Source organism: Simochromis diagramma, unplaced genomic scaffold, assembly GCF_900408965.1.
Source record: "Simochromis diagramma unplaced genomic scaffold, fSimDia1.1 OVJJ01000720.1, whole genome shotgun sequence".
Taxonomy (NCBI): Eukaryota; Metazoa; Chordata; class Actinopteri; order Cichliformes; family Cichlidae; genus Simochromis; species Simochromis diagramma.
This window is the reverse complement of record NW_024387505.1, coordinates 22,266-46,890: the sequence shown is the minus strand read 5'-3', so window position 1 is coordinate 46,890 and position 24,625 is coordinate 22,266. Positions and strand designations below refer to the sequence as shown.

Here is a 24,625-nt window from a genome sequence, read left to right as displayed (position 1 = left end):
ACCAGATTATCACGTATGCCACGAGTTTGTAGATCAATAACTGTCTCTTTCATTTTTTTATTTTCTCTATTTAGCTGGGTAACATTTTCTGTGAGACATTTCACCGACTCCCTTAGCGTGGCATTTTCAGCAGCGAGCGTTTCCACCTGCTGCTGGCTGAACTCCAGGGGTTCTCGCAAGGATTTAAATTCTCGGTGAAGAATCTCCACCAAGGACTGTCATGACCCTGTGCCTTCTCGGCTGACTCTGTATGGCTACAGGTGTTTCTGTTGTGTTGCGTCTCTCTCTCTCCTCCTGCGCTCTACCGGGGCGTAGTCATGACGACTCCAGCCCCTGGCTCAGACACCTGCAAGCAATCGTCTCATCACCACGCTCACTTCTTAAGGCGGCTGCCGAGAATGCTTCTTCACTGGATTATTGTGTAACACTCGTCAGTGTCATTGCAAGTCTGAGCTTTTCCACGAGTTTCTTTTGTGCCGCAACTTACCTGTTCTTCCTCCCTGTGCCAGATTTCTCGTCAGCCTGAGGACCGCTGTTTGGTGAGCTAAAGCCGGAGTCCGAGCTAACCTGAGCTTCAGCGAAGGATTGTGTATATAGCCCCGTGTGTCCCCTTCCCGTGCCTGTGTTCTCCGAAGACCCTCTTCCCGTACCCCCTCACCTGTATATATCTGCACCTGGTGTCTGTGTAAAATAAATTGTGAAACTTTAGAGAGGGTCTGCCTCCGAGTCTCTCCTGAGCCTGACAAGGACAGCCTTGCATCGAAAATGAACAATCGTTTGTCGATTGACTCCAGTATGTCGGCAATATCTTTGCCGGCTGGCGATGTTGTGCCGAGGGAATCTGCCGGGCAAAGTCTTTTCGACGACGGTGTCTCAGATTTGGCTGGGGAAGCACTCTGGGCCTTCTTCATTACAAGATCCTGGAAGCACTGATTGATGTAATCTTGGAGAGCCTCTAAACTCTCCCCGTTGTTCTCCAGGGTGTTGGAGATGATTTAGACAAATGTTGTTAGTTATAAGACAATTGATAAGTGTATTTGGTAATACTGAAGCTTAAAGGAATTTGTTCAATTCTAAACTACCATTCGCTTTAATTTTCCACCAAAATCTCCGGCGTCTGACGTCAGTTACAACATGAGTCGCTTACCTTGTCCGTCACGTCCGTCACTTACCTCTCACGCAGAATCAGCTTTGTCTTTCTCGGCTTTCTCACCAGCTCTCCTGGTAAGAAAGCCGTTATAGATTATAGAGTTAAAAACTCATTATGCAGAAGTCCTGGCTCAGATGTTAGTTTCATGCTGCAAATGTTTTGTTGTGACTGTAAATTGTTATTGACCTTGTCAATGTGTTTAACTTACTGTTGGGTAACATGTGATTGTAGTTATGTATTAAAACGTTTACTACCAGTGTACCTGTTTGTGTGTGACACCAAATTCTTTTCTGCAACTCAAACCTCGAACATGAGGACTGACATGTCTTCCAGAGGCTGCAGCAGCTGTTTGCCAGTAACTGTTTCATTAAAAGCGAGATAGCAGACTCAGGCAGGCATTTTCACACCTAGTTCATTTACTCAGTTGTTGAATTGGAAAACTTGCAGCTTTTCGAAGTGTTTTGATTTTTTTCACACTAAGAAGAATCCAAATGACCTAAAATGTGTTACCGCAAACCACGTGAGAATGTTCAGTCCCCTTATTTGCCAGATGTGTCAGAGGTGGAAGCAACAAAAGTAAATACAGGAAGAAGCTGCTGTGTTCTGGACTACTTGATAATGAGGACAATTTGCATTCATTCCACAGCTATTTGCAAACCTGTACAGACATTCAGAATCAATAGCATGTAAGGCTTCTTGATGGGTCTGTTTTGGTTTTTGCACCCAAGTCATTACTTTGTTCACACCTGCAGAAACAAACCACACCAAGGCGAACAGCGAACAAACCAGAGTTTGATTTTAAATGACTAAAAACCACTGGCATGAAATTATCCATTGTGTACAACAACGCATACCCTGCAGACTGTCCATAAGTTATCGACAAACCCCATGGTAAAGTGTCTTAAGCCTGAACTTTAAAAAAAATTCTCTGCCTGTACATTATCCACGTTTTTAAGGAAGTTCACAGACTTTTCCATAAACAGTGAAACCAAAACTTCGATAGATTTACAGTAGATCCATTGTACCATTTGCATTTTGTTTAACTCCAAAAAACAAAGTTATGTACATTTTCTTTAACATTAACAGACACTGCCATCAATAGTAAAATGGAAAAATCTTATGTTTTATTACCATTTACAGGCATTTGCTTTTAAAATATTTATGCTAAATATCCCTCTATTGCCCAGGGTGCTTGCAGAGGCAGTTGCTCTGCCCGGGCTGGGCGGCTGGCCTCTTCTGCATGGGTGCTGCTCCCCAGCACACTCTTCATTCCCCATGGACACAATGACCTGTGGTTGTTTCTGATGAATTGTGAGCGTTTCAGAGAGACAGAAACAGAGAGCCTTTCTGTAACCATGGTTACTCCCTCAATTCTACTGAATGATGCTGAAATGAACAAACAGAACAATTTGAGTTTTTCAACTTTGCTAGAATTTATTTATTTGTATTTGTCAGTATTTAATCCAATTTTAAAGTTTTCCTAAGCTGCTTGCTATTTCCTTATTGTGTCATGATGGTCCTTTTTAAACTGTCATCTCTCTCTGGCCTTTTAGATGCTCACCTCTCTTTCACCTCTCCTCATCAATCTCCTGCACTCTTAATCTCCTATGCTCTCTCTTTTTGCCCTCTCTCAGCATGCATCAATCAAACTCTGTCCAAATCTGTAATTTCTGATGAGATGATTTAACACATTATTTACCAACTTATTTTATACATCTACTCAACTAATTACATATTTGAACACGTTAAAAATATGAAATTTCCGAATTTAGAATAGATTGCAGAATTCAATATTAATGAAGTAGCTCATGAGCACTTTGAGCTCAATAGTCATCAATTTCCTTAGGGATTAATACAATACTCTGATTCAGATTGCGATTGAAATGGATGCCAACACTATCTTGCTAGCTGTAGGCCACTCAAGTGAAGGCTTCACTATTACCTTCTAAAACAGATTCATGATGTAGAGTGCATATTTTTTTCTGTTTAATGGAGTAATTAATGTTATAAATAAAAATGGCAGTAATGTTACATTCTTCATTTTCCATGGACATAATGACCTGAGGTTGTTTATTATGAATCATGAGTGTTTCAGAGAGACAGCCACAGAGAGGCTTTCTGTAACCATGGTTACTCACTCCAGTACAAGGGTCTGAGTAAGCTTTGAGAGCAGAAAAGAAAAAGACAACGCCGTACTTTAGCCCCGAGCATACCTGGGTATCATGATCAATTATCCTGCACTCTCTGAACAGCGTCATCTAAACAATGAGTTTGATTTAAAGTTGTGTCTCATGTCCAGTCTCTTCTGCAGCAGCAACAACAGGACACAACTCCTCCTTATCCCTTCTTATCTCTCCTTTTCTCGCCTTGCTCTGTTTCTTCACTTTCTCATTTTTCTTTTAAACAAAGCTTGTCTCCAATTTTGAAAAACTGTTTATTTATTTAGTCACCACCAGCCCAACTTGCTTTACAACACAGGGCACTTACAAGCATTGACCCTGGGACCTGACAAACTGATGCTGATGATATGTGCTACTAAAAACATCCAGGCCTCTAATTCCGTTTCATTCTATGTTATTTCTGCATCATCATGCATTGCGAAGACAACTGAAAATAGTGTTCACAAGTTGAGACAGAAGTTTAATCAATGTCCATCATCTACTCCAATCAAAGGAGAAGTAGCTAGTGTAATTTTAGAGCAAACCATTAGTGTTTGAATCTGTTAAAGCCTGTATGTTGTGAAGTTTCTATTTAATTTACTAATTGTGTGTTTTGACAGTTACTCCTATTTTGAATAGCATTAGTATGAAAGGATATAGCCAGCAATCAGATCTGAAATATAAATGATATGATGGTGACTATAAGTCAGAGGCTGAACAGGCACTGGGCTGCATCTATGTGTAATACCCCTTTGGACCACCAGATGACTCAGTGAAACATTTATTTACCCAGACGAGTCACTGAAAATGTGTTTTTAACCTCTAGGGATAGAATTAAGATGAAATACCAGAATGTAAAAATTAATAAAATGAAACTGTTGGTGTAGTCAGTCTGTTTGGAAAGTGTTGAATGAAAATTAAGAAAATAGAAGGGAAGCCAACAAAAAGTCTCACACAGGATTTATAGCTCTGTGTGAAAACTACAATGTAGATATGTCATACCTATAGCCCCTGCACCATAACTTACACCATGACCTGATATGTACCACTCTGGTAATGTAGCTACGTTTTGTTGACGTGTAGCATATATCTCTCTTAATAGGCCTGTTAAGTAGTGACAGTACCTTCTATGCATTTCTCCCTTCTTTTTTGGACAGAATAATGTAGCTTCAGCATAAGTGTTCACATACACCAGCAAATTCCTGGATGGAGAATGCCAAAAATATGAGTAAGAAAGTGAGAAAATTTATCATAGCTGATGCTGCATATAGAACACTGGGACATGAGCATTAAGTACAGGAAACACCAAGCAAGTAAGAAAGTCCTAACGACCGTGTCACCGTGCTGGCAGTGCAGTGATTAGCACTAAGTGATTCTAGTAGTAGTGATTCTAAATTGCCCACAGGTGTGAATTTGAGAGTGAATGGTGTTGTGTCTCTTTTTGTTACCCCTGTGACAGACTGGTGGCTCCTGAGTGTACCCGGCCTCTTGCATTATGGTAGCTGAAATAGGCTCCAGCTCCTCCTCCTACTCTGATAAGGAGAAGAGGATGTATGGATGGACAAATAAGAAACTTTGGACCGATATCATTTACATGTCTGTAAATGATATCAGTTTTGCTGTATTATTATGATATAGCCATATTATATGGCTATATCTATCAATAAACCAGAAGACATTAATCAGTTACTGAAACTAGCCTTTGCAAAAACTAGTCTTTATTTATTTTTCTTTTAGCCTTTCAGAAGTAGATTTGCTTTGTGTTTTATGAGTTACGGGGATGAACTGATAGCTGAAAATTCTCCACCAGGATTTTATTGGTACAGAGCAGAATTCATGGATCCAAAAGCTACGGCAAGTCGTACTTGAGGCCTGCAGTTCTTTAGAAGTTGTTTTGTTTTGTGACCTCCTGGATGACTCTTCTCTTGCACTCTTTGAATAGCTTTGGTAGGCCCGCCGCTCCTGGATGTCATGGTCTTGTGTCCTTGATCCAGTGTTTTGTGTTTGTTTTTATTTCTGGATTTCCTATGTGTTAAGTTTTAGTTTTATATTGTTTAGTCATTTGGCCCTGTCTTATTTCACAGTGCTCCCAAGTTTAATTGTTTTAATTCCTGATCTGTTCAACAGGTCTGGATGTAATCATGCCTGAGAGTAGTGAAAATGAAATCAACTTTCCAACAAATGTGGTTAATTAGGCTTAATTCATGATTCACTGTCCTTATTTCTAATCTTTCAGCTTGAGAAGATCAAGAAACATCATAAGAGCAGGGTCCCTGGACATAATGAAAGTGAAGTAAAATCAGCTTAAAATGTTAGATTGGAAAAAAAAAAACTTGGATAAATGATAGAAAGCGCTTGCTGGCCATGGAGAAACTCTTCACTGACATCTAGTGGTTCAAATGACAACTGTTTTAAATAAGAGTGACATTTGTGAATCATCGGAAGTATACAATTGCAAGGTCCACTACTTTTTCGTGCTCCTTATAATGCTACTTGTTACATGCACAGTATCATGCTCCTTATTTCTATATGATTTAGTCTTTGATATGAAATGAAAGTCAGTCAATATAATGGTAGATATGCTTATACTGTGTAACAGCTCTAACTCTGTGAAAGCTAATCTCTTCCAGGCTGTGGATACAAAACTGCTACAACTGTGTTAAACCAGCTGTCTGCATCTCTGCTATTGTTTTATTTGGTTTTAAAAATTAAATGATACATTTTTTTCAAAGCATTAACATTTAACAATGACTGTATATTTCGCACAATCTACAGTTTTCTTACTTGTGAAACATGTTAATTAAGCAAAACGTGGGTCTGTGTCATAAAAATGCAGCTATCAGAACTACCAACTAACTATGAGTTAGCATAAAGTGAGATTAAAATGTGACAGTGCACAGTGTGATCTACAGCTCGGCATTTAACACAATCATCCCCTCAAAACTTGCCCCGAAGTTTGTCGACCTTGGGTTGGGAACACCAAGCTGCTGATGGATTCTGAACTTCCTCACAAACGGGCCTCAGGTGGTGAGAGTTGGTAAGCACACCTCCTCATCACTCATCCTAAACACAAGAATGCCACAGGCATCTGTGCTTAGCCCCCTCCTATATTCCCTGTTCACGCACGACTGCGTTGCTAAACATAAGTCCAACTCCATCATCAAGTTTGTGAATGACACAACCATCATAGGCCTCATCACAGACAACAACGAGACGGCCTATAGAGAGGAGGTGATGGCGCTGTACAAGTGGTGCCTGGAAAATAACCTGACTCTCAACATCAGCAAAACAAGAGAAATGATAGTGGACTACCGGAAACAACCAGTCGGGGAACACCAGCCTACCTACGTCAATGGTGTCAAGGTCGAAAGGGTCAGCAACTTCAAATTCCTTGGAGTCAACATCAACGAGGACCCTTCACACAGGCACTGAAATCAGGAAAGCTCACCAGGGACTCTACTTTCTGAAGAGGTTTGGCATGAATGCCAGCATCACCTCAAATGTCTACAGGAGCTTACTGACAAGCTGCATTACAGTTTGGTATGGAAGCTGGTCTGCCAGCAGCCTGAGATCACTACAGAGGGTGGGGAAGGCAGCAGAGCTCATCACAAGCATGAGGCTTCCTGTCGTGCCTCTGTAAAGCACACAGCATCAGAAAGGACCACAGCCACCCAGCACATCAGCTGTTTTCCTTGCTATCATCTGGCAGACATTACAGGAGTCTGTCTGCTTGGACTACAAGACTTAAAAACAGCTTTTACCATCAAGCCATTTGACACCTCAACCACTCACTTCACTTTTATCAGTATTAAAATAACCTCAATAAATGTCAAAGGTGAGATTAATATTTTCTCTCTTATGTCATATATATATATATATATATATATATGTGTGTGTGTGTGTGTGTGTGTGCTTGTGTACGTGTGCATGCAATGAACGGCCTAACTGCTGGATGTGGAGCTGAATCCATGCAGGCAGGGGTGGGACTTTATTCATGGGCACACAATGCAGCCAATCACATGCAAAGACAAACTGGGATCATACCATTATGTGAAAGAAGGAAGGAGGCAGATGGAAGACAGCAAGTGTGGTGTTACAAGCCAGATACACAGAATGTGCATGTCAGGAAAAAGTGAAGAAAACGCAAAATGAGATGCATCAGGCTGCATTTCAATGATATTGGAGGCTGCAAGGCCGAGTGCAGAATCTATAAAACTATGAGCTGACTAGAGTGTTACCTTTTTTTATTTTCAGCCATTTTCCATTGTTGAGGAACCAAAGTTTCAAACTTGTTCAGGCCTGAAAACCTGTTACATGTTCTCACTAGTAAATCCTTAAAATAAGTGATAATTGATGATAAGCTGAGCTGGAAGTCTCATATAAACCATGTGAAAACAAAAATGTCAAAAACATTGCTATTCTCTACAAAACAAAGCATGTCCTGAACAAGAAATCATTATACACCCTTTATTGTTCTTTGTTGCTTCCATGGAAGCAACAGTCATATATGCATATATGACTTATTGTCTAGAGATATGAGGTAATGCACATAAAACAAATACTCTTCCTATTTTCAAGTTACAAAAAAGAGCTATAAGAATTAGCCCTTGAGACTATGCTAGAAAATAAATCAATGGCACACATCGATGTGGCATCCTGGAGGAGTAGGACTACCTGTGCAACCTCTGCAGGGTCCAAGTATCAACTCATATCACCAGTAGTGACAATGAGCCTAATCAAATGCAAAACTAGTGAAAGAAACAAACAGTCAAACCAAAAGTATCAGTAGCCTCCACTGAAAGCTAAAAACCATTTGGTGTTGCCAAAAAGGATTAAGAACCTTCTCTGCTGCTTAACATATCAGAACCAGTTTAAGTTTAACTGGTTTGATGCTGTACTCGGATTATTGTTTTATTGTTAATTTGTTGAGAGTGGATGTTCAAATGAAACTAGGTGGATACAGACAGACTGTAGGACAGTAAATAGGTTAAAACACAAGGATGAACGAGTCACTAGTTTATTCAGTAACCATAATGTCATCTTACTTATCCTCCAGTCCCTGCTCAGCAGGTTGGGCTGAGTCAAGACCTGTGGCTCTGCATCGATATAAAGACACCAGGAGGAGGGTGGAGATGAAATATGGAAAGAACACCAGCAGATGGAGGGCCAGTCTGATCACTAGTTGCAGGGTAGAGGAGTCAGGCGATGCAGCAGGGGTGGGAGTTAAGGCAGGGAGCCAGGTTGTAGACATGGTGGGTGGAGGTGTGGTTGTATGTTTTCCTGCAGAGAGAATCGCACCTGTTCAGGTGAATATGTGGATGAAATAAGAGGTGAAATCAGAGTGAAGCTCCTCACCTGTGACAGTGATCCAGCTGGATGGAGACTCTCCATGACCGCTGATGTCACACTTGTAGAGGCCTTCATCAGACCTGGAAACATGCTGGATGGTCATGTGACCTGTAGGCTGCTTCCTGATGAGGGAGCCATCTTTATAGAAAGCAGCTGGGAGGTTGGAGGGAGTGGTCTTTGTTTTACAGAGCAGAGTGACGTCATCTCCCTCCATCACAGGGAGGACAGGACTCTGCAGGATCACTGATCCACCTCAACACAGAGACAAACTACAGCATTTCATCCATTTACACACAGCTTCATCAACACTAACTCCACACACTCAGCTTACCAGTGACTGTCAGGTTAACCATGTTACTGATGGGACCCTCTCTGGACTCACACCAGTAAACTCCACTGTCCAATGTTAAGATGTAGCTGAAGCTACAGGATGAACCAGACCATCTTCCCCATTCATTGCACTCAGTCCTGGTTTCTCTGTTTGTGTTTCTCTTCAGAGTCCATCCAGCAGAGCTGTCGTCCTCCTCACATCTCAGAGAAACAAAGTCTCCTTCAAAGAACTGAGAGCTGCTGGGACTCACAGTCAGACGAGCTGGAAGGAAATATTCATGATGCTGCAGTTTAGTTTAGTGTAGAATAAACGCTGACATGCTTTAGGTTGTTCACTCCAAATAAATTGAAACAGGGTATTTTTTGGTAAGTTGACTATTGAAACTAAGACACATTTGGCTTACGAGATGTACGCACCATGAGTCAGTCTGCAGCACAGTACTGAGTTCAGCCCTGAGGGGAAATTTAAAAAAAACTTTCACAACCAGAGAAAACATTCACACATAATTCAAACATGAGAATCTTTTTAGATTTTAAATGAGAAAACTAGAACACCTCTGCTGGGTACAAGGTGGTTTACACCTGCTTGAAAGCAAAGAAAAAGCACTAACTGCTTACGTTCAATAATCAAGTTGATAATTTACAAATTTTACTTACAGAAAAGCTGCTGCAGACAAGTTTGCTTCATTCTGTGTTTGGCGTCAGGTTTAACCCTCCTCCTTCTCTTTCCACTGTAATGGTCTGGTGTCTCTACACCAATAGAGCAGCGAATGGGGTTATTATCTACAGAAATATCAGGATGGATTCAAAGGTTCTGGCAACAGTCTGGGAGCGAACAGCAACAAACACTATTATAACCTCAAGGAGTGAAATGAGCTTGAAATGAGGTTTTCACACAAACTAACACAGATGGAGGAAGTGAAAACTATGATCTCATTAAAGGTCTTAAAAACCACAGCAGAGGGGAAATTATGCTAACATGAAGTGTTGAAACCAAACTTCCCCCTTATAAGATGCAGGGTGAATTCCTTCATACTCACCCAGCAGCTTGCACAACATCCATCTCGAAATAGCAAAAAAGGAAGCCAACAAAACGGAGCATGCTGATCTGCAGATGGACAGAGGAAACAGCAAACTACGCTAACAGGTTTTGTATCTCCTTTGAGGCTCCGCGGCTTTGTTGATTACAATCTGTAAGGCTAATAGTAAAGTGAATCTGTCTCCATGCACAGCATTTAATCTGTTCAGCTGGTTTCATACTGCTTTAATGAACATTAGAGTAATTTGTGACAGAGAGTGCAACCAGAGAATCACATGGGTTTTTTTTTTTTTTGTTTAATTGTAGTTTAGCAGACATTTCCAGCAGGCGAGTGAACAGACTGAACACAAACTGATCAAAAATGTTAAAGGACATTAAACTTTCATAAACATCAAGCAGGTGAACTGAAACTGAACTTTAGATTATTGGAGTGTGGTGATTCTAAGCTTCCCAAACCCACTTTAAATAAACTTCTCTCTACATATTCTTCTACAATATAAAGAAAATGCTATTACATTAAACATCAGTGTATATGTGAGATCAATCATCAATGAGTAGCATGTAATACTATCAAATGACAAGAATCAAAAACAAACTTATTTAACTATTAGAGAAAATAGTAATTGAATAATGTTAGCAGTTCAAAAACATCACTTTATCATCATATATCAAAGAGAAGAAACTTATGAAATGTTGACGTTTCTTAACAAATTACTGAGACAATCACAAAAAAAATTGTCCTCTACTCATTAAACCGACTAATCACATGCAAACCCAATGCAACAGTAACCACAAGTATATAATAGTATCGCTTATCAAACTATCTAACTGTGTAATATGTGTTGAACATGAACAGTAGAGTATATACAAGATCTGTCAATTGTAAAGTACCAGTTTTATCACTTTAACATTACTGCACTATTATTAAAGCACTTTTCTCCTTTCTCTGTCATATCAAATCATTTTGTTCTACTTTTTATGTTTTTTTGTTTTTTTTTTATTTTCACACATGTAGTTTTCAATATCTCTTTATAAAACAGCCTTTGATTTATGGAGTAATTTACCAACACATATCAGGTAATCTTCAGAACACAAGTTTCAGTACCTAAAATACTTAGAACTGGGTAGCAAATATTATATAATTCAAGATTTATTGTAAAGTAATAAGTAACTTTGTGGTATTTAGAAGTTGAGACAATGTTGCAAAGGCAGTTATTAAGTTGCACAGATGTATTAGAAGTGTGGGCTTCATCGCAGATTATCCTAACATACTAGACAACATGTTTATCCTACCCTCAGGGTACCCAGTACTTAAAAAAATTACTTACAGTGTAATTATCTTTTTCCTTTAAAATATGCATCACTCACTGGTTCTGATCTACTGCCTTTAAATATTCTAGGTACTAAAAATGTGGGAATATGGCATTAGAAATGTTGCAGAGTCACAGCTAAAGAGCGACCCAGCTACAGTTTGTATTTGTGTTTGCATTCCTACAATGAATTCATGAGCTTCTCTCCCTGCTCCTTTTCATGCATGGATGTAGTGCCACATTAACTGAATGCAAGGTTTTTAGTGTAGGAAATGAATTAATGCTGTACCATGTATGAAATAAAAAATTTAAATGAAGAACTGCTTTAGATCATAACAAAAGTACACTGATACTCAAGAACATGCCCTCTATGTGTGTTTGACTTTACTGAACTCAGCACTGACTCCAAAACCCAAAAGGCACAGTCCAGCGTGGAGCGGCTGAGTGAATGTGATCTGGACTCTGTGGAGGAGAGTCATGGTTTCAGAGACGCTGTAGAAAGACAGAATACCTGCTCTGTGATCCAGGTACACTCCTACTCTGGAGGACCGAGGACCTGAGAGGACAGTTTGGATTTTGTTGTTCAAGTAAGTGTAGCCGGTTGTGTCACAGAATAAAGCCCAAGATTTGTCATTGTATCCAAAACCACATTCAGTGGGGCACACAGCTCTTCCGATAGTCTTGTATGCGACTGCCACACAAACTCCCCTTCCTCTCCACTCCACCTCCCAGTAACAACGTCCAGTCAGGGTCTCCCTGCTCAGGACCTGCCTGCATGAAGTGAATCTGTCTGGATGATGAGGGTAAGGCCTGTATCGTTTTATTAGCATTGCTTTCCTGTTCCCCTCTGATAAGAGCAGGTGAGTGTAAGCTGTGTTTGGATCCATAGTCATTTCATATGAATATTTTAAGAATCCAGCTCTGGTCTTTGGCTCTGCTGGTGACAGTAAAACATCCACTTCAGTGACTGTCAGTGAGATGTTTGTCCATTCCTCTCTCAGAATGTCCTGTAGTTTATCTCTGGTCTCTGACACAGCTGCTGTCACATCCTCAAAGTAGCTCAGAGGACGAATATTGATGCTGGATGAGTGTGTAGACTCACTGAGTGCTGACAGTGAGGGGTAGTTGGGTAGAAACTGGTTGTGATCCTCTGTGTGTGAGAGCTGCTCCAGCTCGCCGTCTTTCCTCTTCAGCTCAGCGATCTCCTGCTCCAGCTTCTCCTGAAGCTCTTTGACTCGACTCACTTCAGTTTCCTGCTGGGATCTGACCTGCTGCTTCACATCAGAGCTTCTTTTCTGGATGAGACGGATCAGCTCAGTGAATATCTTCTCACTGTCCTCCACTGCTTTATCAGCAGAGCCATTGATGGCCTCCACCTGCTGTTGAAGCAGCTTCACATCTTTCTCTCGCTCCTGGATTCTCTGCTGGATGTTTAGTCGTCTCACCTCGAGCTCCTTCTGCTTCTCAGTCCTTTCTGCTGCAGCTGGGACTGTTTCATGGCCTTTATGTTCATCCATTGTGCAGAGATAACAGATACTCTGCTGATCAGTACGACAGAAAATCTTCATCCCCTCATCATGACGAGAGCAGATCTCACAATTAGATGATGACACTTCTTGGAGCTTCCTGGAAGGCGAAACCAACCTGTGTTTCTGTAATCGATTTGTATTGTAGTGACGCTGGACGTGTTTCTCACAATAGGAGTCCTGGCAGACCAAACAGGATTTGACAGCTTTCAGCTTCCTCCCAGTGCAGACATCACAGGCCACATCTTCAGGTCCAGCAAAGCATTGCTCACCTGCAGCAGCTTGGAGTCCAGTGTGCTTCAGCTGCTCCACTAAAGTTGCAAACATGACGTTTTTCTCCAGGACAGGCCTCGGTTTGAAAGTCTTCCTGCACTGAGAGCAGCTGTGGATTCCCTTCCTGTCCTCTTCTGACACAATGCCTGGGCTCCGCACCCACGCTGCTCAGATGCTCTCCATGTTCGGCAGCACTTACCTATGTGAGCAACTATTCTCCTCAATGAAGATGGCTAAAACATCTCACAGGAGACGTCTGACCGATGAACACCTTCACTCGATCCTGAGGATTTCCTCAGCTCAGAGCCTGAGCCCAGACATTGAGGAACTAGCATCCAAGAAGAGATGCCAGGTATCTGGTTTGGACGCATCAGAGTAGATCAGTGTGTAGCAAACTGAGCTATAATTACCATTTTCTTTGTGCAATTTGTCTTGCTACTCCCAGACATGGGCTTGAATGGTTTCACGTTTAATGATATTTTTATTAGTTAAGTGGTTTATTATTGTTATTTTATTTTTACATTTATTATTAGCCTGGGGAAAAAGTTTACTGCTAAAATTTAATTCAGAAGGCTGCAAATACAATTTTTATTTAAGAAATGCATTCCAGTGATATGTTATTTAATTGGAATTTCAATTTTGCATGTGACCTGACAAAATTAAAGAGAAAACCCCAACAATTAGATGAAGCCCCTATCAGCAAGCACTTGCAAAAGTGATGTGAAAACACATAGTGAATGAAAGGGGCTGAGTGATGAAGAAATGCTCAGTGCATTATGGGAATCCCCCAGCACCCTGGGCCTAGTGCAGTGTAACTAAGGGAGGAATCCTAACTACACACGTTATCAAAAAGGAAAGTTTTAAGCTTAATCTTACCAGTGGATGCCTGTCTCCCAAATCCAGACTGTTTCCCTTTCGATTGTTAATTATCCTAGGAACCCAATATCATAGCAAAGTGTATAATAGACATGTTTCAGTACTGCATACAGAAATTTCAGTACCAGCAGGGGGAGATAATATATTTAAAGACAAGAAGTTGCTAGTGAGCATGTAAGGGATGAAGTACATGCCAGGATAGCCAAATAATAGTGATTTACACTAGTTGATCTTAAAAGTAATAAAAAAACCAAGTATTTTTTCAGGATGGTTCTAATTATATTGCGCAAATGGAAGAAAACAGTCCTAATATGTGCATTGAAGGACATATCCTGGTCAAAAATGACACCAAGGTTCCTCACAGTGTAACTGGAGGCCAAAGTAATGCAATCCAGATTGAAAATCTGATTACATAGATTTTCAATCTGGGGCAATAATTTCAGTTTATCTGAGATTAGAAGCAGAAAATTAGAGGCCATCCAGGTCTTTATGTCTTTAACCTCCTAGGACCTGCCGTCCACATATGTGGACATCACATTTTGGGTTATTTAGACCAAAATACTCAATTTTGCTCTGCAAGGGCCTAATATCCACTTACAAGGACATTATACTGCTACTGTTCTATCGAAATGTTAAACGAATATCCTCATATGTACCTCTCATGTTTCTTAGAAACAAAGATTAGGTTAAAAAAAATCTGGTAATTCTTTGTTTTTACATTCATCAGGTCCCAATCAGCCCAAATATCAAAGAGAAATTAAAAATGCAGTGGAAGAGTTTGGGTCTTAGGAGGTTAAGACATTCCTGCAGCTTACTGAATGAGCGTGGTCACATGAAAGAGGTGGTGCTGGCAGCATCTGACCAATCACAGACATGGAAATGTTTACTGGCAGTGTCTTTGATACAAGAATTAAAAAATTGTCTGTGATTCAGTGCTTTTGCCCTAATGATGTTGACTTTTTCTTCATTACTATATCAACAATATAGTCATGTTTTAGCAGTGACCTACAGAAAACCTCCTGCTGTACAATACAATGCAAAAATACCCATTTAATTTCTCTTACATGCAGTGTTATCTAAATAAATTGAATTACACACAAAACGTTCTCTTTGTGAGGTTTTAATTTGCCATTGAAAAAAGGAGCAACCAGCAGTACAGAGTATGGCAGCAGTATGCATGGCATTTGACAAAGAAGGATAACAGGCATAGTTATCTTTCTGCCAAGGTCACAGAATACAGTCAGAGTGTTGCATGCAAACGATAGGTTGTACAGTTGAGTATGTCTTGTATTGTAAGATTATATGAACACAGAACATTATTACAGCCTGAAGCACTAAATTCTTTTAACTGTCATCATGTTGCTGGTTTGCATATCAGTAATATACAAGCTGGCTCATTTAATACTTTCTTTGTCTGCATGCGGAATCATCCAGGTAGGGAAATCCCAAAAAGTTAATTCTGTTCATCTGGATGTAGCGTTTTAGGTGGCAGAGACGTTTTGTCACTCATCCAAGTGACGTATTCAGTCTCCAAGACTGAAGATGTGTGCAGTGTTATAGCAATCTGAAATAAATTTACACACAAACAGGTTCACTTTGTGTTTCTCTCACTGAAAACGCTACGTCGAGATGAAGAAAATAAACTTTTTGAGACTTCTTTTGTTGTCAATCAAGGTGATGCTCTTTCTCTTATGCTGTTTGCAATATGTTTAAATAATTTAGGTAATACGTTGTATGACTCACTCCAGTGTTTTGTTGTATGCCAGTGATATTCCCCTCCGAGTACAGGAGTTATCTGCAAAGCAAGGTGAATTTGCTTTGCAAGTTGTTCTTGTTAAAGATCAGTTAATGTTAGCCGTGAAAAATGATGTTGTTACCTGAACAGCATTGTCTGTGTCTTAACAATTACAGGAAAGTTACTCAACCGTTTTCAGTAGCTGTTGAAAGATATATTTTTAAGTGAAAAGCCAGGATTCACACTAAAATCAGAATCAGAATACTTTATTGACTCCTAGGGGAAATTATTTGAAGCCAATCAAAACAAAAGTCCCATTCAACTACTACCTGTGAAACCTCCCTGTGATAATCAAACGTTATACCACCTCTTATCACATCTGTAACATTTTCTCTGAAATTAAATTTATAAAGACATCAGATGTATTTAGCTGTACCATTGGCCTTCGAGTTTAACAGATTTTAAAAAATAAAATAAAAACCATCAGCTTCTGATTATTGAGAGTGCCACTTGGAGAATGTTCTTTAACATTTGCAGCTTGGTCTGTTATTCGACACAGTAACATGAAGGATTATAACAACACACTTACAGTTCAGCTGTGAAGAGATTTTAGGTATCTCTTAAATAATCATCTCAGGGCTATCACAGTGAGGTTTCTCCAAGCCCCCTGCCTCTACTTTTCGCATTTTGTTTTGAAAAAAAAAAAAACCCAACCCCAAGTGTAATAACAGCAGCAACACCAAAAACTATAACAAAACTGACAATGACAATCCATCCATCCTCTGTGCCTCCTCCTTGTTGACCTGCAGGTGAGAAACAGGTGTGAGGTGTCAGCTGTCAGGTAGGTGATGAGTGAAGAACAGAACAGAATCCATTTCCTCTTCAAACTGCTGTCAGACATTATCTACTGCACTCTGATCACATCACTCAGACCAGCTGCTTTCTACAAAGTCTCATCAACAACATCTTTAGAAACAAACATCAACAACCAGGAAGCAGCTTCACCTCTGATCACACACACACACACTCAACTCTACTCACTCACCTGGAGGAACAACATGAAGGTAGATGATGCTGATGGGATCGGTCTCCAGATGAGCTCTCCTCTTGCGATTTGTTCCTGTCGCAACGCGACACTCATATGTTCCAGTGTCATTAATGTTCACATTGGTCAGAATCAAAGACACGTCTCCATCCTTCATCTGTTTGTCCTGCAGATCCACCCTGTCTATAAAGTATGGATGCTGCTTGCCTCTATCGGAATGACCATCCAGGAACAAAAACACATACTCATCCTGCAGGTCAGCTCTGCTCCATTCTACTACTGTGATGAGCTTCTTGTGTAGAGCTTGACACTGCAGAGTGATGTTCTGCCCGACGGTTGCTGTGGTGGCTTTGAGGTTCACGTGGACTGAAGGAGCGAGAAAGTTACAGAGAAATGAGAGGATGGATTCACAGCTTTGATGATATGAAAGGAGAAGTAAAAATGAGTCAAAGACACATGAAGGGGAAGACAAATGTGCATTTTCTTTTCAGGAAGGGGGCGAGTTACATTACTGCTTCATTAGACATTCAAACATAGGTCACTTATAAGTCAATGTTCCTTACAACTTTGTTCAAGCATTACGTTTGATGTACTGTTGCGTTAGCATAGATCAAAAGTGAGATTTTTCCAGTACATTCAATCACACGTAATCCCTGAGGTGAGCGATTTCTCTCTTGGTCGCCTGTGTTTTTGTTGTTATTGTTGTTGTTTGTTGTTGTTGCCTTAAAAAAAGGGAATCTTTTGAAAAGTTTTACTATTTTGAAGTGACTTGTGAAAGTAAATAATAGAGACATGTTACTGTCTTTTGTTCCAAATTTTATAGTTTTTTACACAATCCTGTGCAATAATATACACATATGATTATAACCCTAGTTTTATTATCAAAGGTAATGCAAAGATATGCAGATGGATTAAGGACTGATCACTGGAACAAGCCGCTGCAGTTCTACAAGGTCGAGAGCTCTGCAGCAGGAACTCGATGAGCTTGCTGGACTTTTTCTTATGTTGCAATGATGTGATCATTGCAAACATGCACACACACACAACACAGAGGAATCACCACTCGGAAGACCGTTCCACTATGGGCTCAAATTCTGGTCATAAATATTTTGTATTTGTAAATCAGAATGTGTAGTTGTGAACTGAGTTTTGTAACCTTGTAAACCAAAATATCTGAAAACTTTTATCTTTGTGCATCTATAAATGAGAATTTGTGTGTTTGCAAAAAAAAATATTTATACAAGTTATAAATAGTTTTTGTTTAGGTCTGGTTACAGATACAAAGCAAAACACTGTGTGCAAAACTGTGCTCAAGTTTCCTGGATGTGTGTGAGTTGTTTTTTTTTTGGTCCTTTTTTGGCCCGTTTGGTACTTTAGTGATCAGAATTATTGTCTGAAGGCCAATACAGCTTTGCCGTATAGTAATTACAGACAAGACAGACGGGACTGGAGGATAGGAAAGAGAAAAAGAAATAAAGAAAGGGAGGGAGGAAGAGAAAAACAGAGGGGACAAGGGACAGTATGAGAAGTAATACTATAAAAACGCTGGATCACCTGTTGAAAGAAAAAAATGAAAATGAAAACAAGCATCAAAGAGCAACACAATATGGGGACCACAGCAACAACCTAGATAAGTAACAGTAAATACTAAATATTGACGGTTGTTTTGCAGCATGCAAGACCGACAGCGCACAATGTGCTTTGAGGTAGCAGCCAAGGAATATATAGTTTGTATCTGTGATCACCCGTGTGTACACCGTTGTGTACACCCTTGTGTGTGAGCGCACTTCTATTCAAAAGGTTTCTCCATGTAACGATCTGATAGAGGGTATAGGGAGCCATAGCCCATAGTCATGGGGGAGTTCCAGGTCCCAGACATCCAGAGGCCCCCAGTGCATCAGAACCCAAAGAGGACAATTGGAGGGGTAACCTTTCCTCCCAGAAAGACCTGAGGACAGCCCCAGGAGTAGGGTAACCCAGCAGCCATGGTGCAGAAGTCACAGGGGACTGCAATGATGTGCCCGTGGGCTCCGCCGGCAGCCAGCCGCATCAGAGCAGACCAGGACCCAGAGGCCCGAGGTCTGAGGGGTCCCCCACCTCCCGGAATGGGCCCAAGTCAGCCACGGGCGCCAGGCCCCTCCAAACAGCCACTTGGAGTGTGCCGGTACATACCTGAGCGCCCAGCCCCGGACACCAAGAACCACCAACTCACTGACGGTTGGGCCGTCACTGAGGAACACTCAGCCACCTGCAGGGAGTGAGGTGAGGGGAGATGTTCCCAGAGAGGTGGAGTCTCTGACCCAACCTGACATATAAACACAGACAAACAGGCACACACAGACACAAAGATGCATTCCCACCCTCATGCACACATATACAAATACTCACACACTCGTCCAACATGGAGACAAACAGAAATAGACACTACACACACACTCCCCAAACATCCTCTATACCCCAGGACCAGGTACCCTTGCCCCCAGAGGGACAATCCACCTTTAGACCCAGATGTTTACCTGCTGTGTGAGTTTCAGCTTCCAAGTACAAATTTTGATCCAATTTTTCTTCCTTTCAGCTAATTGATCAATGCCATGTCAATCACAAATTTTACAATCCAATCAGAGAACAGATAGATATGGCTGTCGTAGTGGCGCAGTACTGAGCTTCAGGTCGTGAAAGGGTAATACATTTTGAAGCTGGAGAACGGTGACAGCGCTCTACCTAAATATCCCATAATCCAAGCTCGGTCCCTTAACTTTGGGTAGCTGTTAAAAGGATAAAGTTGCCGTATACCAGTGGTCAGAAATACCATTATTACTTTAGTTGTAACACAAAGTCAAGGCTGACTTGGGACCTGTGAGTCACACTGCGAAGTATAAAGGCATTTTCACAACGGACGCAGCATACACTGTGCTCACCGCCCACTAAGAGCAAAGGATCCAAAATTTGTGTTGCTCTGGCTGCTGAGCTCTGCTTGTATGTCGTTTTTGGCAGCAGCTCTACGTGTACTAGATTCGCCTGGTCCTTGTTGCTTCAACACATGCGTCTTTCTGACTTTATATGCTCTACGAGAGTGTCATGGTCCAGGGTCTAGTGACTCCATGTTTATGTTTTGTGAATATTAATTTTCCTCAGTTTAATTAGTTTCTTGTTATATTTAGGATTTCTAGTGTTCCTGGCTCGATGTTCGTGTTGCTTCCTGTTTTACTTTGGAGAGTCTCAAGTCCCATGTTCAGTATCTGTGTTTTGCTTCTTCTTTGTCTCATTATGTCTAATTAGCTTCAGCTGTGTCTCCATCCTGTGTGCCATTTCCTCATTTCCTTCTTTGTGCTTTTATTTTGTGTTCTTGCCTTTGTTCCTTGTCAGTTCGTCTGCACCTCACCCTCTGTGTCACCTCTGCTTGTCATCCTCAGTGTTTCTCCTGGGTATCACTCCCAGTTCATCATCACCTGCTTTTCTTCTGTTTCCTTGGTATTTCCATGTCTCAGGTTCCTGGTTTTCAGGTTTTTTTAATTGTTTTTATGTTTCTTGTGGGCTTTTGGTTAGCTTTTCCCAGTTTAGGCTTTTGTTATGGTTTCCAGTTCATCCCTTCTTTCATTACTTTGTGTTTTGTACAGCCACCAAAACAAAGGACTAACTTTCAGTTTAAACCTCCATTTTGTCTGCACTTGGATCCTCTCTCTCTCTGTCATCTACACACGGTTTGCTAGCAAACCTAGTCAGTGACTTTGCGTTGTGCTATGTTCAAATGTTTAATAAAAATATGTATTGCTCATTCATAACAACGAAATCTTTGTAACTATCTTGAACTCGGACACACACAAAATGCTTTTCTTCATGGAAATTGAGAGCAGGCTTAAATCATCCTGCTACATCTGCAAGGAATCTTTTTCTTTCTGTTTCTGTTTGACCACAACTGCATTACTTTACTTTATTAATATCCAACTCCTCACAAACCGCATCCCAGTTCTGTTTGGATAATTCATCTTAAAAAGCATTCATGTTAAATCCTTGGTCATCTTTCTGCCATCACAGTTAAGACATGTCTCCATGCTTCATCTGCCTGTCCTGCAGATCCACCCGGCCCTTAAAAGATGGATGCTGATTGGCTGCATCAGTATGATCGTCTAGGAACAAAAACACATACTGATCCTCCAGGTCTGCTCTGTTCCACTCTTCAACTCCGATCACCTTGTTGTTTGGAGCTCAACATGGCAGAGTGACGTTCTGTCCGACAGTGGCTGTGAGGATCACGTGGACTGAAGGAGATTTAAAACAACACTAAGCAATTCAATTCATTGATACCAAAGGAAACAGAATCAAGTGTGTCCTGAATCAAAAACTCAAAACGAGTCAGAAAGATACAGGAAGGGAGAGACAAGTGTACGATTTCTTTTTAAAAAGTGAATGAGTTACAATGCTGCTTGATCACACATTCAAATATGGATCAGTTATCGGTTAATAAGCCCATCCAAACTTGTTTCCTTCTCCTATGAAACATCACAAAAATCCAAGCTTTACTATTATTCAGTCATTTCAATGACAGTTGCAGTAAGTCCTCCCTAGCCTGTCTTCAAATATGCCAGAATGCTGCAACTAGTCAACAGCAACAACTAGAGGTGTCATGTTTCGGCTGTGTACAGGCAGGAGAAGGACCCAAACGCAAAACTCACGACAACAAAATTAAACTCAAAAATCTGCTTTATTGCAGAATGGCATGGAAAACTAAACTGGGACATGGATAACTAACACACAGGGGAAACACAGCATGAGGGAGACTACGACACTGACAAAGAGAAACACAGGGCTCAAATACACAGAGGGATAACGAGGGAACAAGACACAGAAGGAGAGCACAGCTGGGAGTAATCAGGCTGGACGAGACAAGAGAAGCAAAACTAGAAACACTGACATGAGACACGGACCTTCAAAGTAAAACAGGAAACACACTGACTGAACTCTAGACATGTAAACTTAACAGCAACTGGGGAGACAGAACATAGGGACCTGAAACATGGTACAAAAACGTCACAGTGGACACAACATGGAACACAGGGAAGCCATATTACAGAGCCAAAGCACTAAACCTATGATAACCATAACTGAAATCTAGGGAAACAAGAAACAGTACAACAAAGGACTCAAAACATAATCCATAATATAAAAACACGAGATCTCTTCAAAATAAAATAGGAAACATAATGAGACGCAGACATGACAACCAGAACTTGACAACGTAAGACACAGACATGAAACACATGAAGAGCAGGGGAGACTTAACATGGGCTGGAAACACAAGGGGGAACTAATAAGCAAATGAACATAGGAGACCTAATGAGCTTAAACATACTATAAACATCAAAATGAACTAAAACTCAAAACACTGGGTCATAAGACCCAGGATCGTGACAGAGGGCACAAACACATCGCTCTTATTGTAGCTTTCCTTTAATGACTTCCATTGAAATTCAGAGTTCACACTGAATTTCTATTATTAACTGTAGAGCTGTACATTGCTTATATAGGAAGGCTGCTAAGACCTTATAACAGCAGTTAGCCTCTCTGACCACCTAACCCTGTAAGGTTAATTTAATCTGTGGTTTGTTTTAATTGACTCCTGACAACTCCTATATATAGGTTAAGTTTTCCTTGATCTTTCTCCAATTATTTTGGCCATAATCGACATAATCTACATCTAATGCATGTATGGATGTTTTTATGTTAGAACATCTGTAACTTCAAACTGTGAAACACTTTCTAACTGTGAAAAATTTCTAAAAAAAATAAGTTTTTATTGTAATTATTATAATGTTATGGTTGTGTTTCATTGTGGAAACCCTAGAAATGATCATCAGATTACCCAAATGACCATATTCCAACCAAAACCTGTGCACAGGGTCATAACACTGTGTGAGGCAGGCAGGACCAAACATGCAGGACTCTCACAGACAGAACTGAACCAAAAAACCACAGTTTTATCTGGAATTACAGGTTATAAAGCTAAAACTGGATATAAACTACAAGTCTAGACTAACCAGTAGAACACCAGCCAGGCAGGAAGGGAGACCATGACAATGGACAGGAGACACAGACAATATATACACCACAGGGAATCAGGGCGGAGAGGAAACACCTGGGAAACACGGCTGCACATAATCTAACTGACGAGCCAGGGAAAGCAAAACTGAACAAGATGCACACAGGACAAGAGACTGTCAGAATAAAACAGGAAACAAGAGAAACTCACATCGAGACGCAGACTGACTAAATACAGGGAACAGAGGGAGAAGACAGAGACAAGGATGAGAGGGCACGGGACAGAGAGAGTGAGAGAAATCACACTGAGACACGATTGGGAGAACAGGCGAATAAACATTGAGAGACAGACTTCACAGTGAGGCACAGAAAACTAACAAAGGAGATACTGGAGAAGACACACAGAAACAAGACTAAGACAAACTGGACATGGAAGGAACCAACACTCAGTGAACTAAGAACAAGAGCAAACAAATTCAAAACACGGGGTCAAAACCCAGGATGATGGCATTACCATCGGCCAAGCTGAGAGAAAGTAATGTAGAGGATTTCAATATAGAGAGCTGGTTTAATGACTTTCTGAATTTGTTATCAGTGGAACAGACCTTTGCAGTTCTATTACAAACAGAGACACACAAAGACACTGGGACACAGAGAGAATGAGACCAGCTCCAAGTGGACATTTCTTACAGATGTCCTGATGACAGAATCCCCAGAGGCAGCATAGAAGCTGCTGGTTTCAGATTAAAAGCATTCAGCATAATGAGAAGTGTACACGCTCAGCAAACTTGCACAGGCTGCATTGCATAATGGATTGTTTCTGGGTGCTGTGAGACTCTTCAGCTCTACAGTACAAAACCTTCCTTCAAACTAGACATTACTGTATTGCAAACACTACCCCAAATGCCATTGCTATTTAAAATCAGTGAAATTTACCACTTTTTAGATTAGTTTTATTAGCTTATTTCTTTCATCTGCTTACTGTTTTATTTCACTGGTATTATTATCTTGATAGATATTATCTTATCTATTATCTTTCACTCTTTCATTATCTTTCCACCATCTAAATACAACCAGCACACAGGGCTGTTTTTCTTCTCAACACATTTTACATGTGGAAATGACAATGAAGCATCTTTCATCTTTAACCTGTGTGTTACAACCCGAAGAGGAGTTTGACAGAGAAATAGCTGACACACTTAACTCACATCAATATTCTGATTCCCTTAAAAGGAAAAACAAACACAATTTTCATTGACTCTATCACAGCACTGACAGTAACACAGACTGCAGCTCGCCTCTGACAGTGAATCAGTCCTCCTGAGACACTGAGCTGGACACACAGTTAAGAAAATGATGGGTGGAATATATGTGCCAAGTCAAGTAGTAACAGAATAAACACTCACCAGATTGCGATACCTCTGCAATACTGTAAAATAATACGATTAGGGCTCCCACTGTTACAGACATTTTTACTTATCATCAGGGACAAAAATGTCTCTTGGACACTTTCACTTTCATTTTGATGACGCACAGAATTTAAACGAGTCCTTGAGAGTACTCTAATTTAGCCTCCTTTCACTCTTCTGTGTCCACCTGCTGTGGCTTCTCAACTTTCACAAAACAGTACAGCTCATGAATCACACACTGCTTTCCGCTGTATAAGCTGCCTCTATATGTTAAAAGCATCTTTATCAGTATTGGAAATACTGGCCCCGTATTTACTTGGTGTCAAATCTATATCGGGATTTGAAGTATGGCACAGCACTAGTGTGTAAATCTGGTTTTAATAGCTTA

At 40.6% G+C, this 24,625-nt stretch overlaps 2 protein-coding genes and 1 long non-coding RNA gene across 4 annotated transcripts; all 3 read right to left on the bottom strand.

Moving 5' to 3' along the window:
* Nucleotides 1-9: 9 nt before the first annotated feature.
* Nucleotides 10-8,717, bottom strand: LOC120725780. Its single transcript, XR_005694209.1, has 2 exons — nucleotides 8,665-8,717; nucleotides 10-8,589 (listed from the first exon to the last, which is right to left on the bottom strand). It is a non-coding gene; the product is annotated as an uncharacterized LOC120725780 (long non-coding RNA).
* A 1,605-nt stretch (nucleotides 8,718-10,322) lies between these two features.
* LOC120725779 (tripartite motif-containing protein 16-like) lies at nucleotides 10,323-14,494 on the bottom strand. The gene has a single exon (XM_040018819.1). It carries the CDS (start codon nucleotides 13,188-13,190, stop codon nucleotides 11,706-11,708), a length of 1,485 nt encoding a protein of 494 aa, XP_039874753.1. The 5' UTR covers nucleotides 13,191-14,494; the 3' UTR covers nucleotides 10,323-11,705.
* A 2,245-nt stretch (nucleotides 14,495-16,739) lies between these two features.
* Nucleotides 16,740-24,383, bottom strand: LOC120725776 (selection and upkeep of intraepithelial T-cells protein 8-like). Of its 2 annotated transcripts, none has more exons than XM_040018816.1 (2): nucleotides 24,235-24,375; nucleotides 16,740-17,158 (listed from the first exon to the last, which is right to left on the bottom strand). In XM_040018816.1, the coding sequence occupies exons 1-2, from the start codon at nucleotides 24,296-24,298 to the stop codon at nucleotides 16,785-16,787; spliced, it is 438 nt and encodes a 145-aa protein (XP_039874750.1). In that variant the 5' UTR covers nucleotides 24,299-24,375; the 3' UTR covers nucleotides 16,740-16,784. The 2 variants fall into 2 exon arrangements, 1 of the variants encoding a protein (XP_039874750.1); XR_005694208.1 differs by having other exon boundaries at nucleotides 16,791-21,051; nucleotides 24,235-24,383.
* Nucleotides 24,384-24,625: the final 242 nt, after the last annotated feature.